This window comes from Nuphar pumila, chromosome 11 (genome assembly GCF_984573655.1).
Source record: "Nuphar pumila chromosome 11, dmNupPumi1.hap1.1, whole genome shotgun sequence".
In the NCBI taxonomy this organism is placed as follows: Eukaryota; Viridiplantae; Streptophyta; class Magnoliopsida; order Nymphaeales; family Nymphaeaceae; genus Nuphar; species Nuphar pumila.
Genome location: NC_143259.1, coordinates 111,414,309 through 111,432,207, shown reverse-complemented (window position 1 = coordinate 111,432,207; position 17,899 = coordinate 111,414,309). Strand labels below are relative to the sequence as shown.

General features: G+C 38.9%; 1 protein-coding gene across 1 annotated transcript; it reads left to right on the top strand.

Annotated features, from left to right (window-relative positions):
• The first annotated feature begins 545 nt into the window (after nucleotides 1-545).
• On the top strand, nucleotides 546-2,567 carry LOC149822843 ((RS)-norcoclaurine 6-O-methyltransferase-like). The gene is made up of 2 exons (XM_089980395.1): nucleotides 546-1,292; nucleotides 2,274-2,567. Exons 1-2 carry the CDS (start codon nucleotides 546-548, stop codon nucleotides 2,565-2,567), a joined length of 1,041 nt encoding a protein of 346 aa, XP_089836521.1.
• Nucleotides 2,568-17,899: the final 15,332 nt, after the last annotated feature.

The window sequence follows — 17,899 nt, the reverse complement described above, 5'->3', positions numbered from 1 at the left end:
TAAATGATTTTAAGATCAAGTGTGTCTTTTGAAATAGTGATGCAAGTGGACCAGATCCCGGATGGGGGGTTTTGCAATTTTTAGCTGTACGAATCTGATTCCGATCTGAATCTCCGTGTATTTAGCTGTTTTAGATCAAAACCTTTTGCATCCCTATTTTGAAACCTAAATTATAAAAGAAAGGACCACGTCAGAGGCACCTCCGACAGCAACACTGCTGGATGCCGTTCATCTTAAAAATGAACGACACCCATCAAAACAATGTTGTCTGAGGACACTTCAACCTGATCCCATCTCATTATAAAAAGCATGTGGCTAAATGTGATTCTGAAACTTTAGTCATTTTATAAGTTAGGCTATTTTTTTGCCAATGGTTGGCTTATGTCTGGCACTTAAACGAATCAGACTCCCTGTGTGCTGGCTCATGCCTCACCAAGCACCTCTTTAGCATTATAAATAGTCTGCTGCATGCAGCAAACACAAAACAAGATCGATCTCCAAGCAAGTTATTCTTAGCTGTGCTTGATCAACTTGTATCTTTTGAGATGGATACAACAAGAGATCAAGAGCCAGAAGAACGCTTGTGGTGCCACATGTTTGCATTCCTTGACACCATGGCTTTAAAATGTGCCATGCAACTTAGCCTTGCAGACATCATACACTCTCATGGCGAGCCCATGAGCCTCACCCAGTTGAGTGCTGCCATCCAATTCCAGCCAATCAATCAAGACATGCTACACCGGCTGATGCGTTACCTAGTGCACATGAGGGTCTTCGCAAAGGTTGATGTACAAGGTGAGGAGGAAAGGTATGAACTCACCCTTACTTCTAGACTCCTTCTCAAAGATGGAGATAAGACCATGCTGCCAATGGCAACATGGTTAACAGACAAGCTGCATACATCCCTAGCACATTCCCTGGTCAACTGTATGGAAGGTGGCAGTTTATCTCATTTCAATAAGGAGATGGGGGTCGGCTTCTTTGATTACGCAGCTGAGCACCAGGGCATCAGCAAGGTCTTCAATGATGCTATGACGAATGATACAGAGAGGGTGATCCCAGTGCTCATAAGAGACGCTGGTAGCATTTTCAAAGGTGTGAGTTCATTGGTAGATGTTGGTGGAGGCACGGGTGGTGCAGCCAAGAACATTGTGGGTGCATTCCCACAGATCAAGTGCACTGTTTATGACCTCCCGCATGTCATAGCTGTATCAGAACCCTACCCTGGTGTCACTTTTGTTAAAGGAGATATGTTTGCTTATGTCCCTAGTGCTGATGCCATTTTCATGAAGGTACGTGGGTGCCTAAATAAGCGCGCGCCTGTGTGTGTGTATGCGCATGCATGTGCACTGTGCAAAGAAGCGTTTTCTGTATATGCATGTGTCTCTGTGTCTGTGAGAGACTTCTTTCAGAATAAACAAAAAAGTATGCATGTGTGCGTATGCTACTCGCTGAATATCAGTGATGTTTTGAAAATATTGTGATCTTGTCATGGTATACATTCTCAAAAGCAGAGAAACAACCCAAAAAAACACAATATTTAGTAAGTATCACATATAGATATAATATCATGATAAAACAGCATTAATAATGTGATGCTAGCTAATGTTTTCTTTATTTTAAAATTTCCTTTTCTTTGCATACTTTTTCTTATTTTATTTTTTATATTTTAAGGTATATATGTGGAAAATATACGGTGGTTTTGTTTCATGATACCATAAGGTGGTACACACTCTTGTTTTCATAGATATAGCCACCAAATGGTAAATCTAGCCATATAGATGTGTTTAGCATAGTTTATTTATTATGTTAGAAGGTTTTATCATGTCTAATAGATTCTATTTCAAATCAATGGCTCACAATTCATGAAATAAGGGTGGTTTAAAAACTGTCTAAAACATTATATTTGACTCAACATCACACATAAAAATAATAAATAGAACATGCTAAACATGATCCAATGGTCAGATTTTTCTCTTGGAGCTTAAATCTAGATAAATCAAGTGTGTACAGCCATAGAAGCACCCATATATCTATATCTATATATATATATATTCTGAGAAAAACAAATTAATTTTAGTTTACCTGAAGATTTTTCCATTTCAAGAAAATTCTAATGACATTTTGATGAGATTTTCTGACGTATGTGAGCGAGGCTGTGCATGAACTGCGCTTGCTTCTCAGTACTAGATTGGTTCCCAGATTTAGAAAAGCTTTCCTATATATAGGAAAATACTTTTTCTTGCCTAACACACGGCAATCGTCTTTGACAGTATATTCTACATGACTGGAGTGATGATGAATGCTTGAAGATCTTGAGGAACTGCAAGAAAGCCATTCCTACCAATGGGGGCAAAATAATCATATTGGATACTGTGCTAGATGCAAAGCAAGATGACTTGTTGACGAGGGCAAAGCTTGGACTTGACTTAGAAATGATGATGTTCACTACCGGGAGAGAGAGAACAGAGGAGGAGTGGCAAAGCCTTCTTGAAAATGCTGGGTTTAGTCGGTACAAGATCACACACATTATGGCCCTGCAGTCTGTCATTGAAGCATATCCGTAGGATTTCTACTGGATCCTTGTGGTGTTTTGCTTTTGCTAGGTCTCACAAAGTATTTCAGTTGTATTTCTTTTCAATGTAACAAAGTGTTTCAGTAGTATATTGTTGGCTTTGATTGTTATGGAGATAATGTTTGAGCTTTCAGCATTTCAGATGAGAATATTTCAGCATTTGATTGTTATGTCTTACAATGCATTTTCCGATGAGACTCTGCCTGCCCAGCCTCCTCGAGTAACAAAAGTATGAGCACAATTATTATTACTCAGATTAGATTTGCCATTAAAAGAAAGTATCACCCCAATCCAACTAGCGATCAGGTTGCTTGGCTTAGGTTCTTGCTCGATCTGGAGTCGAGAGTTTGGCAAAACCATCTGCCGTCCGTCAATGAAAAGCTGGGTATGAATTGCTCAGTAGCTACTGCAGGAGCAGTGAAGGGCTGACAACTAGCATATAGTTTAGACTAAGAGTCGTCGCTTCTCTACAAGAGCTTGACGAAGCGAGCAAGTTTAAGAGGAACGTAAATCGACTAACTATAAATTACTCGTTTAGATCACGCTGAATTTCTCGTTTTCCTTTTATGGAGATCTCCAACTGGATCACTGTTTAGATCACGCTGAACAAATTACTCGTTTTCCTTTTATGGAAGCTCAATGGTTTCATCATATGCGGTCTCATATTATAAGGTTGATTCCGTGAAGCGTAAAAAAAAGTTATATGCTGCCAAAAGCATTCACCTGTAAAAGTAGCAACCAGCTACCTTTGTTTATTATTTGCAATTCACTACCTATCTAGGGATGGCAGTCGATCCGGGAAATGGGTCCTGCCCCGCCTCTCCTCTTTTGGATAGAGGATGGAGGACATAAAACGGGGATGGAGGTTAAAATCAAAACCCGTGCTAGGATGTAAGTGGGGATGGACTTATGTTTTCCCCCGTCCTGCCCCATCTTCGATCTCTGCCTTGCCCCGTTTCTGATCCTTCTTTAGGGATAATAGTGGATCGAGGAAAAATGGTCGCCACTTCGCCTTGCTCAGTTTGGACCGGGGATGAAAAACATGAATAAGGGATGGAGGCGGAGTTAAAATCAAAACCCATGCGAAGATGAAAGTAAAGATGGAGGGCAAGATTTTGAGACAGGGCCGGGGTGAAAGACCTTGTCCCCCACCCCCGCCCTTATACCTATCCATTAATTGTTGAAGTCATTTAGTTGTATGGTTTTGGCCTTTTTTTGTTATGGACATGTTCTCTGTCCTTAGCATTTGAGTTAAGACTTGAATTGCTACCGATCCATTGGTTGTTAAAAATCTTTCAGTTGTATAGTTTTGGTTTTGTTTTGTCGTGGACATGCAACTTGCAACAACTGGATCTACTGTTTACGTAACAATGATTAATCAATTACTTGTTTTCCTTTTATCGAAGCACAATGGTTGATTACATCATATGGGGATCCAGATTAAACATTTTATAAATTTCGTTATTATAGAAAAAGGATGCTTCCAAAGGCATTGTGTCGTTAAGGTGGCTGCTGCATGCTTTGTTCTTTTCTTTTTTTTCTTTTTCCACGAGGAACAAGGATACCACAATCGGAATGGAGACCTAGTCATGCTTGTTATAACTGCTTTACTTTCCTTCTCTGTTTCAGCAGTCCAAACCGCGGGGGAGTCGTCTTGCTTTGGCATAAGGAAAGGAGTGACGCCCATAAGAATGAAACTTGTTTTTTCTTTGCAATTATTTTGCTAGCTCTATCCAGTATTATATTTTTTTCAAACTTGACTGCCTGGATTTAATTAGTTGTTCTTATACAGCAAGTAGTGGCTGCAACCCTTGTTGTTGTTGTTTTATTTGTTAAAGTTCAAAGACGGTGGACGGTATCATGGAAAGACAAAAAAATAGTAATAAAAGTTTGAAAATTTTTCAAATACCCCTCAAACGTTTTGGCTTAATTCATCCTGACACCAAACATTTCAGACTTTGCAAATGCCCACCAAAGTTTTTAATTGGGTTCATCAAATGACCTTAATCATAAACTAATGTTGGGTTAACTTAACTCATGTTGTTGGGTTGTTCTTGGCTTAACGTAACTCATGTCATGAAGTTACTATTTTACCCCTGTAAATAAAAAAATAAAACATATAGGCTATCAACTGAATGTATTTAGCAAAAAATATTGCCAAAAAAGATACTTGAACCATTGACCTCCCTAACATAACCACAACTCTAACCACTACACCATCAAGCTTATTAATATTTTTAGAAAACAATTATATATTTAGATTGTGATAAGCGAATAAACCCAACAATTACTCGACCCACTATAACGCAACTGCAACTGGGTCTGTTTGGTTCCTCAATAGTGGATCCAATAAATATCTGAACACCAACTAAATGCATTTTCATTTGACTCAAAAGCCGATGCGATTATATATAGTTGACAAAATTTTTACTAATTCAAGATTCAAGATCAATCAACTATTGCTATAATAGTAACTATGTGACTTTTAAGGTTTTCATTTAGATCTGACAACTTAATCCACTTAATTTTGAGTCTACATAGATTTGGAAAAAGTGATGGCTGCCTAACACTTTTTGAGCTTATCGCGAGCCTATCACTAGTAAATAAGGTTTTCAGGTTGTTTTTTTGTAAATCTGATTTTTCAGATGTGTTCGTCATGGTTGATTTGCTAAAAAATGACACTTGGATCATGTTTTTTGATAAAAAAAACATGATTTTTTAAGCATTGACTATTTTTGAAAATTGTAGACCATTGATTTTTGAATCTTATAAAAACCTAACTACCTGTCATAATCAGAAGATTCAAGAGTGTATTCTTATAAAATTAAGCATGTAGATCACATCTGTGTGATTGTTGGGTTGATTGGCTTATCACAATCTAAATATATAACTATTTCCAAAAAATTTATCAACAATAAGCTTTATGTTGTAGTGGTTAGAGTTGTAGTTTATGTTTAGGAGGTTAATGGTTCAAGTATCATTAAAAGTAATATTTTTTGCTATATACATTCAATTGACAATCCTATACAATTTATTTTTCTATTTATAGTGGTAAAATGATAACTTCACAGCATGAGTTAGGTTAACTCAACAACAACCCAATGTTAATTTATGATTGTGGTCATTTGATTAATCCAAATAAAAACTTTTATGAGCATTTGCAAAGTTTGAAGCATTTTGTCGGCAAATGAATTAGGCCGAAACATTTGAGGGAATTTGAAAATTTTCCTAAAAGTTTTCACCAGCAATGCAAGCATACACAAACATGTGCACACATGGCAATTCTATTTTATTGAAAAAGAAGAGGGTGGATAAGCAAAAAATTCTAAAAAAAAATGTAGACAAATGTATAAAATGACAAACTTGAAGCAAGCATGATACCTTAAGCATGATGGAGGAGATAAATGTTATTACGATGTCCTATGTGGGCTTTGCTAGAATTCAACATCCCTTCAATATGAGACAAACATTGTAAACATAGGCTGAAGTAGGGTTACCAAAATCTTATTAGATAAGTGAAAAGTTCGCTTTTCGAAAAACTTGCTTAAAAAATGAGGTAGTCTTTGCTTTCAAAACTTGATGAAAATCTCTATTCTCTGACGCTTCTCCTATGCTTTCTACATGCTTCATCAATTCATATATGTTTTCACACTCTATTTTCATGTTTTCTATGTGTTCTCTTACTCTTCTTGCTCACTTGAATGTGCTTTCTCTAGATTGGCAATGTCATTTTTAGATTTTGTTAAAAATTTAATTCTTACACTAAAAATTCATAAAATTTAAGAATAGTCATTTTTATTTTAGTTTTTTTTTTTTGCATTCTATTTCAACTTTCAATTATTTTATTCCTCACTTTTTGCTTCTTATACATTTCAAAATACATCGCTTGCTTCTGCTTTTTGTATTGTTTTCTGCTTCGGCTTAATTTCTAGTCTGGCAACCTTGGGCTGAAGCAAAAACTCCTTTGTTTCAACTGTCTTAAGCGATTACTTCTTTTATTATCTGAGGAATCTCTGTTGGACTGCATCTCCAGTTACAAGGGACATGCATATGTTCACCAACCTTCACAAGCGCACATAGAACATCTTCATGAGCATCTTACATGAAACAAATCTCAAAATATGCATTAGACTACATAAGCATTTAGTTTTGAGAAAAAATCATGAAATAAGAAATATGAACCTATAACTTCATATGCATTCATAGTTTACACCAAAAAGAAATTATTATAAGCATTAAAAAGATTTGTATGGGCGAGCTCATACATATGAGTACTCATATGCATATGTATTACCAAAAATACATATGCAATGATTAATGGATGGGTGTCATAGCATCCACAATCTAAAAAGAATGCTAGTGGTTTTACTTACATCGACGAGAGAGTGGTAATTAAATCCATCAACAATAGAGAACCCTCTCTTAAAAAAACGTATAGAATGGAGTTCCGGGGCACCCCACTCTACACACAAAAAAAAAGAGGGAAGGATTTAGTGTCAAAACTCAAACCTTGCCTCAATTGAACGCATGTACACAGGAAATTTATCCAATATAAAAGAATGGATGTTATGCCCAACTGTCATGAAGTAATTTCAATTAATTAAAACAAAGTACGCATGAAGGAATGATTCCCATGGATCAAACATGATATCTAGACAATTTGCACATTAACCTCGTTAGTTTAAAGACCTCAAAAGTAGCAACAGCAAAATCTGAACCAATTACTCAATTGCACATAATAAATATGAAAAACTCTCATTTCAACAATAGCATATCTTCACCAAATTTACAAAGTCAAGAATAGATCTTAAAATGGGAGACAATATGCAAAAAAAACTATGAATAAACTAAAACCAATATATATATATATATATATATATATATATATATATATATATATATATATATATATATATATATATATATATATTCCGAGAAAAACAGATTAATTTAGTTTACCTGAAGATTTTTCCATTTCAAGAAAATTCTAATGACATTTTGATGAGATTTTGTGACGAATGTGAGTGGGGTTGTGCATGAACTGCGCTCGCTTCTCAGTACTTGATTGGTTCCCAAATTTAGAAAAGCTTTCCTATATATAGGAAAAGACTTTTTCTTGCCTAACACACGGCAATCATCTTTGACAGTATATTCTACATGACTGGAGTGATGATGAATGCTTGAAGATCTTGAGGAACTGCAAGAAAGCCATTCCGACCAATGGGGGAAAATAATCATATTGGATACTGTGGTAGATGCAAAGCAAGATGACTTGTTGACGAGGGCAAAGCTTGGACTTGACTTAGAAATGATGATGTTCACTACCGGGACAGAGAGAGAGAACGGAGGAGTGGCAAAGCCTTCTTGAAAATGCTGGGTTTAGTCGGTACAATATCACACACATTATGGCCCTGCAGTCTGTCATTGAAGCATATCCATAGGATTTCTACTGGATCCTTGTGGTGTTTTGCTTTTGCTAGGTCTCACAAAGTATTTCAGTTGTATTTCTTTTCAATGTAACAAAGTGTTTCAGTAGTATATTGTTGGCTTTGATTGTTATGGAGATAGTATTTGAGCTTCCAGTATTTTAGATGAGACAATGTTATTGGAATCAAATTGGATCGGCCGATCAGTATTGTATCAACTCAAAATCGATCTGATAAATGGGCCAATTTGCCCCCCTTAAAAGATCAGCCAATTCAACATTGAATCACTTTGAATCGTGCAGTCATCCTGATTCAAGCTGAATCAGTGTTGAATCGGTCATTTTCTTTAATAAATTTTTTTTATAATTTTGTGATTTAAAAAAACATACAATTGACCGATTCAGCTCAATTCAATTGAAGTCTCTCTCAATCATTTTGAAAATCGGTTCAGGTCTGAAACTGTTTCTGCAGGGGTAATAGAGGAGCCGGTCCTTTTGTATGGGCTGCTCTGCCTGCCCAGCCTTCTCGCTTCACAAAAGAAAGAGCACAATTAATATTAATTAGATTAAATTGAGCATTAAAAGAAAGTATCACCCCAAGCCCACTAACGATTAGGTTGCTTGGCTTAGTTGCTTGCTCAATCAGAGATCGAGAGTTTGAGAAAAACATACATCACCCGTCAGTGAAAAGTTAGCCATGAATTGCTCAGTAGTGCTCCGCTACTACCGGGGCAGTAAAAGGGTAGACAACCAGCATATAGTGTAGACGCAGAGTTGTCTCTTCTCTAGAAGAGCTTGAGGAAGCAAGCGAGTTTGTGAGTGGAGCAGAAAGCGACTAACTATTGGGTGAGTCTTGGAACTTGGAGATCAACTAGATCACTGATTACGTCCAATGGTTTCATCATATGCGGGCTCAGATTAAAGGTTGATTCCTTGAATTGTCAAAAAAGTTATATTCTGCAAAAGCATAGACTTGTAAAAGCAACAGCCCGCTACCTTTGTTTATTATTTGCAACTCGCTGCCTATCCATTAGTTGTTCAAGTCTTTCAGTTGTATAGTTTGCTGCTTTTACAAGTTTATGCTTTTGCATATTATATAACTTTTTTGACACTTCAAGAAATCAACCTTTAATCTGAGCCCACGTATGATGAAACCATTGGACGTAAACAGTGATCGAGTCTTATTTGTATGATTCATCACTTATTGGTACGATTGTAAAAGTAGTCATCAGGTCTTTGACTTTCATTATTTTATTTACGTTAAGAAAAAATCTTATTTATTTAGAGCTTTTAATTCAGTTTTATTTATGATATTTTTTTATATTGTATTCAGATCACACAGGTGAGTGATATTTCACGAGAAGAAGATGTAATCCCTTTCTCTAGAGTTGTCTCAAGTAAATATTAATCTAATAAAAATTTTATTTTTAATTTTTTTGATGCAATTGTTATAATTAAATTTTGATTGATGTGAATATTAAAAGTATATATTTTTGTTGCATGCTTGAAGGATGTAGGAAGTGTAAGAAGTTTATATTTGAAGTGTGTTTGTTGCCGGCTTGGAGATGATATAGTAAATTTGTATTTGAAGTGTGTTTATTGTTGGCTTGAAGATGATGTTTGGGAGGGGGAGGGGGAGTTGTATTTTTAAAGTGTATGTTTGTTTTTTAACTTGACATGTATATTTGAAATGAAATTTTTTGGGATGTATGTTTTAAGTTGAATTTTTGAGGATCTATGTTTGAACTATATATTTAAAGTTTTTGTTAAAAAAAAATTAAACTAATTTTTAGTTTTAAATTTACAACTTTAAAGCCTATAACAGAGACATTCTTGTGTCGTCGTTATAGGTGAGATCCATGTCTCACTATTATAGCCAGCCTATAACGACTTAATTTTTTTTTTATAGTATACAATGACGAGTTAACACCCACCGTTATAGGCTATAACAGCGATACAAGAATGGTATAACTTATAAGTAGCCTATAACAACGAGCCAAAAATCTCGCCATTATAAAGTATCCCATCGTTAAAACAACCTCATCGTTATAGGCCACCTCACTGGTATTAGTGTTTCAAATTTTGGGGACCTATCTCATTGGTGTAGGGTCACCCTTTAAAGGCAACATATAAATGTTACTCTTATCGATCAATAAAGGTCATTTCTTAGCGATGAATACCGTTATAGGTCAATAGCGGCGAAAAACAAAACAATAACGATGAAAAATTTTACCACTATTGACCTTCATTCTATATGAAAAATCAAATATATTGCCATCATCTTATTATAATGTCGATTGGGCTGGATGCCCAAATGATCAAATATCAGCTCATATGTTTTGAAAATGGGAAGCCATTAAAGGTAGGGAACCCACAACATCTTTATTTCCCTCCTGTGTTTGTGGCCCTCCAAACCGTTAAGAGGTCGGGGTTTTATTTGGCAAGTGGGGCTCGCAATTTTGAACTCCCCTCTCCACATGCCAACGTTGCCAAACCCCCTCTACCATTCCCACCTGTTGTGGCATGGGCCCCACATTGCTGGAGGAAAGCCAAGTGTCACCCCATCAAAGATGTTGCCTTTGGTGAAGGAGCATAATATGGGTAGTGACAAGCAGGCCCTCCCTGGTCATATCCCACCAAATCCGATCCAGTTTTCGGATCAATGCATTGACTTGGGTCTGATCCTCATTGAAAGTACCATTGGTTCTTGGGAAGTGCAGGGGGAGAAGATTAGGGGTGGCAATCGGGTCGGGTTGGCGGGTTGGCGTGTCAGCATACCTCAACCCGAACCCGACCCGTTTATTAAACGGGTCAGCTGTGGCAAACACGAACCCGACCCGTTTAATAAACGGGTAACCCGACACGACCCGCCAACCCATTTAATAAATGGGTTGGGTCGGGTAAACGGGTTTTCAGGTTGGCGGGTCAGGTTGGCGGGTTGACGGATCGGGTTGGCAGGTAGTCAGGTTGGCGGGTTGGCAGACGGGTTGGCGGGTTGACCCACCCGCCTAACCCGTTTATTAAACGGGTCAGCCGGGTTGGCGGGTCGACCCGTTTATTACACGGGTCGACCCGTTTATTAAACGGGTTGGCTTAAGCCTAACCCGAACCCGCCTAAGAGGCGGGTTGGCGGGTAGTGTCAGAAATTGCCACCCCTAGAGAAGATGGACTCGGGTGGGTCCCCCAATTCGGCAATGAGATGACATTGGAAGAGGTGATGACTAAGCTGAAAATAAAACTATGGGAAGTGCTGAAGCCGGAAATCATGTCAGAATCGAAAAAGCGGGGGGCACTGGTACGGCTCATTGAACCATATGCTGTTTTTTAAATGCAAATGGAACATAAGGAGTTTGGGTGTCCCAAGAAAATTTTGTTTGCTGTGTGGACATAATTTGTATCTAGGAGACAAAAATGAAGGGCATTGGAGTCAGGTTTCTAAATTGGATTTGGCTGGGTTGCTCTTTTGATTTTATTTCGTCAGTGGGAAGGTCCGGTGTGTGTGTGGCATTAGGTGCAACTCAGTTGATCGAGGGAGGTTCTCGATTACTATATGCATTAATGAACCAACATCCAATGAATTTTTCACTTTAACCTCAGTTTATAGCCTCTCTATATCGTCCTTAAAAAGGTTTTTTTGACTGCTTAATAAAGTTTGACAGATTTATAGTTATAAAAGAGTGGTGAAAATAAATGATAGAAGGGTTGTCATAGGGCCAATTACAATATCGGATCATGCACCCATTAAACTTATCCAATGAAAAAACAATTGTAAATTTAGATTAGAGCTAGGGTGGTTGCGTGACCCATGCCTTATTGAAAAAATTAGACAATGGTGAGCTCAACCACAAAAAACTTCTTGGGAAGCACTTAGGTTGGTCAAGAGAATGGATTATACATGAAGAAAATTAATTGAGTGGTCAAAAAGGGAGAAAACACCAAGCTTCTAACAAATAGAAGTTTGAAAAGAGGAGCTAAAATCACTATAAGATAGCATGGCTAGAAACGGGGAAAACCTTACGGGGAGAGGGAGGAAATGAGAGGTATGATCTTTTGATTGATTGCATCTCGGAATGGTGAATGTGACAAGAAATACGGAGGCAAAAATCCAAAGTTCATTAGATGAAACATGAGGACAAAAAAAAAATCACTTGTATGCATCATTTAATTGAAGATAAAACTTTTATCATGCTTTGCCGATTGAGGGGTGCATATAGAAGTAGGAGAAAATCATATGGGCTGCCGGTGATTATATTTTCGTGATGTATTCACAATGTCGTTGGTGTAGGAATCCTTTGATTTACGGGAGGGGTATGTATGGGTTCTTTTAATGGAAGGGCAGATGCTTGGGTCGTTTTTGGTGGATGAGATCAAACAAGCAATATGAGAGCTTCCAAACAATAAGGCTTCAGGGGCAGACGGGTTTCCAATTGAGATCAGTTCCACAACAATGCACGTTTGGCAAGAAAGTAGGAGAGTCTATTTTGGTTCTTGTCCCTAAAAAGTAAGGGACAAATGAGATTAACAAGTTTAGACCAGTGTCCTTGTTGGGTACCCCCACTTAAGGTGATTACTTGTGTGTTAATTGTGCGCCTCATGTAGATGATTGATCAAGTGGTAGGCCTCTATGATGTGCTTCCGTACCTAATAAAAAATTCATGATTGGGTGTCTTATTGCATATGAAGCAGTTTCATATAATGTACATTAAAAAAAAATGTCTTCTGCTGAAGTTGGATCTCTAAAAGGCTTTTGATTCACTAATTTGAGATTTTTTTATTAAAAGTCTTACAAAAGAGGGGTGAAGAAGAAATAGGTGCAATAGATTAAAGCGATATGAAGTCTTCTTCAGTTTCTGTTAGCATAATCGGATAGCCCTTCTTCAACCGATAAGGGGTTGAGGCAAGGGGACCCAATCATGCCTCTTATCTTTATTTTAGCAATTAAGGTGTTGCTGCAACATGCCAATAGATACAAGATGTACAAAGGGATGATTTTTTTTTATATTTACATAGAAAAACCACCCCCATGATCAAAGACCTAGCCGTGTTTGTTATGCCTGCCAGACTTAACGATCAAACTCTATGGTTTTACCCCTTGACCCCAGGGAGTTGCCACACTATGACTTGCACAAGAGGTGACGTCCATCAGATTTGATCCCACTACGCCAAACCCTTCTGGGGCATAAAGAGGTGAAGTTACTGGGTGCAATGTTTTTTGCATATTCTTTTTACGGATGATGTCTTAATTTGTTGTGAAGTTTGTGAGAAAAACATAAAAAGCTTAGGAATTATTTTTTGAAATTTTGGGTTTAAGAGTAAATTCCAAAAAGAATAGCTTTGTATTATTCAATGATGATAGGGGAAATCTCGAGATCACATCTAGAAGTATTTTTTAATGCGAGAAGCAAGAACTATCAATGAAATACTTGGGGATCTCACTACACAAGGGGGTCACGAAAGCAAATCTTTGGTCTTCCGTAGAGGACATAAAATGTTGCAAAACTGAATTGTGGAAATCTAGGGTGCTATCGAAAGCTGGAAGGAATATCTTAGTTAAGCACACACAACACTTTATGGGGTTCTTTTTTCATTCCTAAGTAAGTTCTCAAGAGGCTAAACATGATTTCAAACAGGTTCTTATGCAATGGGTAGGGGTGGACATCGCCTGAGGCCCGTTTAGAGCTCGGTTTGTCGGGATTTAAGTGTGCCCCTACCTGTTTACTAATGGGCTGTGTTTTGGTTTAGTTCTTAAAAAGCGCAGGTTTGAAGTGCAGACCATGGAATGGGCCGCCTGGTCTGACCTGACCCAAATCTATTTGTAAATAGTAATAATTAACAAGTTATCAACTTTTCATGCACCCAATTAATTATTTTTCTAGTTTTTATAAAATTAATGTAACTAATTAGGTAAATAGTTATAGTTACTAAGTTACTATGCAATTGTTAATTTTTTATATTTTTATATTATTAAAAATTAATAAATAACGCAAGCCCATCAAGCTGACCCAGGCCTGGTTCACGTATATAAGGTATATAACGGCTTGTGTTTCAGCCCGGTACTTAAGGGGCCCGGGCTTAAAACCTTGGCCCAAACCCAACCCATGGTTGGTCGGTTGGCTTGGCCCATTGTGCTGCCGCAATGAGGATAAGAGCAGCACCCGTAGGTTGGGAAGTTGTCACATTACTATTCTCGCAGGGAGGATTGGAGCTCAAGGATCTAAGTAGTTTCAATAAAGCCTTAATGGTGAAGTGGTGGTGGTTGATAGGGAAAGAAGAGAGGGGGGGGGGGGGATGTGTGGGAGTACTGAGAAGCAAGGATGGCCTCTAAGGTTGGCCTTGAAATTGGGTTGAGTTTTTGGAAAGGGTTGCTGAAGGGTGGGTGTTGTGGGTTCTCTCCTCAAAACAAATTTGCGTGTGTTCCAATGTGTATGGAGGAATATCTTGGGACCCGCGATAATTCATATGCCAATGTTACCCACGATGACTTTACAATAAAATAACATATAAAAAAGGTAGATATAAGTTTGATGAAAATGTCCTCCCGTAGCTATTTACAAAAATACATGTTCAGACTCAGTGAAACGAACCTGAAGCGCTCTTTTTTTCTTTTCTGTTTGAACTTTCCGTCGTCATCTTCTTATTCCTTCTCCGTGAAATACTATAAAACCCTCTCTCTCTCTCTCTCTAGAGAAAAAATTAAGGGAGGCAAAGATCCGACGACCGTCATCCTCTTCCTGCTAGCAGTGGCCGAAATGTTACCCTCGTCCAACGGGCAACCGACTGTGGCATCTCCTCCGCCCCTTCGAGGGATACCTACAACAGAATCTTCCTCCAGTACATCTACAACAGAGTCTTTCAAAGTACAATCCGTCTACCCCTACGTCGGCAATACTTTCGATCAAGGCTATGCCTTCCAGGCCACCCTGACACTGCTCAACACGGACATTCTCACCCGCAAGTCTTGGTGGGCTTTCGTCGGGTTCTGGCACCGTGAGGTCCTTATCTCGACCTCTAGCATCGTGCTCTCCGATAGGACCCATCTCCCCGCCAACGTCGGAAATGGTCCGTTCCTCTCCGGCTTTCCTATCATGGACCTCAAGACTGCCATCGGGATAACTAACGACTATAGACTGATCACGACGAAGATCGTGCTCAAGGGGACGGAGTTCTGCATCGCGATTTACGATTTACACATAATAGCAATTTAGGAAAATTGCGTAGCGAAAAAAAATGGCAAATCGCTATCGAGTAGCGATTTACGAAAATCGCGTAGCAAAAAAAATGGCAAATCGCTAAATCGAGTAGCAATTTACAAAAATCGCGTAGCAAAAAAAATGAAAAATCACTAAATCGAGTAGCGATTTACAAAAATTGCGTAGCAAAAAAAAATGAAAAATCGCTAAATCAAGTAGCAAAAAAAAAAAAACCCGCAAATCACTATGTGATGTTCATAAATCGCTAAATCGCGTTGCAAAAAAAAAGGCAAACCGCAATACAATTTTCATAAATCGCGTAGTAAAAAAAAAGTATCCTTTTCTAGAATCGTCATTTCATGACACCAATGATGGGAAAGGGTGTTACAAAAACCGTGAGCAAGAAACAACCAAAGAAAAAAATAAACAAAAACGATCAAACAAAACACAATGACATAGATTTACGTGAAAAAACCTTCCCTCAAATCCGAGAGGGAGTAAAAAATCATGGTCGCTCAGAGAAAAAACTTTATTGCTCTTTTTCGACAGTTACAAGAGGTAAAGAAAAGAAAGAATTTATACAAGGCCCAAGAAAAAAATTCTTCTGGGGGGCGTTGCCCCCCAGAGACCCTCCGCCAGGGGCGCCCCCCTTGGCCCCCCGCCCGTTGAATGCGCAACGAAACCCGTGCTGGGGGAGCGCCCCCCCCCCCCCCTCCCTCCTGTAAAGGCAAAAACTCTGAATCAGGCTCCACAACTCATCAAATTGAACCATGCTATAGTCAATGTGCAGGTCAGTCAATGCTTGATAGAGCAGTGTAGGTTCGTTTGCTGGATGTACACAGAGGCAGAAAAAGAAAGGAGAGAGAGAGGGTTGATGTTCATGGCCTTATTTAGGAGGATTCCTTTCTCGGATAATCCTGCAGTGCAGGAACTGGGTCTTAAATAACCATCTCTGGAGTACTTAAGTCTTTACAACCGCTTCTTTTCTAGAATCATCGTTTTATGGCACCAATGGCGAAAAGGGTACTTAAGTTTTTGCAACTACACCGAACTCCGCCGCTAACTGATGCTGACAAACATGGGGATATGACCCACGAACACGCATCTGCCTGTTCGGGGGGAGGGTGTGACATATAACCTGCTTCGGTTGCTGAAGCCTTTGAACTCTTTATAGAGAGCGTGAGGGTGGTCGTGGGAGATGGACAAAAAACCAAATTTTGGAGTGACGCCTGGATTGCAGTGGCACAACTTCGGCAGAAGTACCTTGAGCATTTTCAAATCAGCAGAACGGTAGCACGGTGCGGGGCAGCTGATCGAACGTGGACCAATGGCAGGTCATTGTAGATCGATGTCACAGCAACACCACTGCCCAGCAACTACAGGAACTGACGGCTTCGTTGGCAAGCACGAACAGAGAGGGCAGTCTATGGTGGGAGCACCAAAAAGCTGAGGTTTTCATGGTGTCGTCATGTTACAGAGCGCAGGGTGCACGGTCAGTCACGACTCCTTGATCGCAGCCATTGGGGGGGGGGGGGGGGGGGCGATTTGCCTACAAGATCAGCATTGTTTGGGTGGTTGGTGCTCCACAGCAAAGCTAGAACGAACAACGATCTCCAATGCATGGGCATTCGTCTCGCAAGTAGGTGCAGGCTGTGCAAAAATGCCATAGAGACCACAGTGCATCTCTTTGCAGAATGCAAATGGCTCGAGGAACTGCATTATATTTTCTGGAACAAAGGTCAAACAGAACATAATCGCCGTCCTCGCGATTTAGTAAGGGCAACTACGAGTGGAGGTGCTGGGTTCTACTAGCGACCGCAGATCTGACTGCATCGAAACAAAATTATTTTTTATGATGTTGCCCCATACTAGCCTTCTGTTAAGATCAAAATAAACAGGGAGTTCAGGGAGGTGAAGAAACTGAAATCCTGCAATATCGAAGACAGCATCATGCCTGCAATCATGCAGCCACAGCGAGTTCCGTTTTAAGTTTTTTGGCATACGAATGACAACTCGTCATTCGTTTAGGGCCTGCAACAGAGATTTCAGTGTATTATCTGGCTGTGTATTTTGAAAACATTAATATAAATTGATAATTCGCCTTCTTAAAAAAAAAAACTGAGACTCAGGGTCAGCAGTTTTTTTTTCTATCAGTCGTGATAGTCAGCGTGAGACCTAGCACGGTGGCAAGACTACTGTAATGCACGTCAAATAAACTCACCCAGTCCATTGTTATCTATCCTTCTCTCTATAGGTGTGCACAGAGAATGGTGGTGATGAAGGCCATGGACGTGGTGATTTAACACAAAAAAAAAATTGTGTTTTGGCATATAGAGCATGGATAGCCTACTGCTCATGGACCTTTGTAGGAGGCAAGTTCCCAACTGATTGTCCTATAATCCGACCTTCAATATATAGCAAATGGTTGTCCTACCATCATATGCTTGAAGCTTCATGAACCCAAATATGTTAAGTTGAACTTAAGTCTGTTAGATCCATATTGGCTGTTGGTTGGTACATTAGACCTCAATCAAACTTTGCTCCAATTCTACATGAGCAGTTCTACATTGAATCTATTTGGTAAAATGGGTCTATGCACGGTCTGGGAAATTGGTACATGATATTGAAGATTAAGTGGACATATGTTTAACAACTTTATGCTTTTCATAGAATAATATGATGGATTTGGTAAATATGTCAGTATTAGGT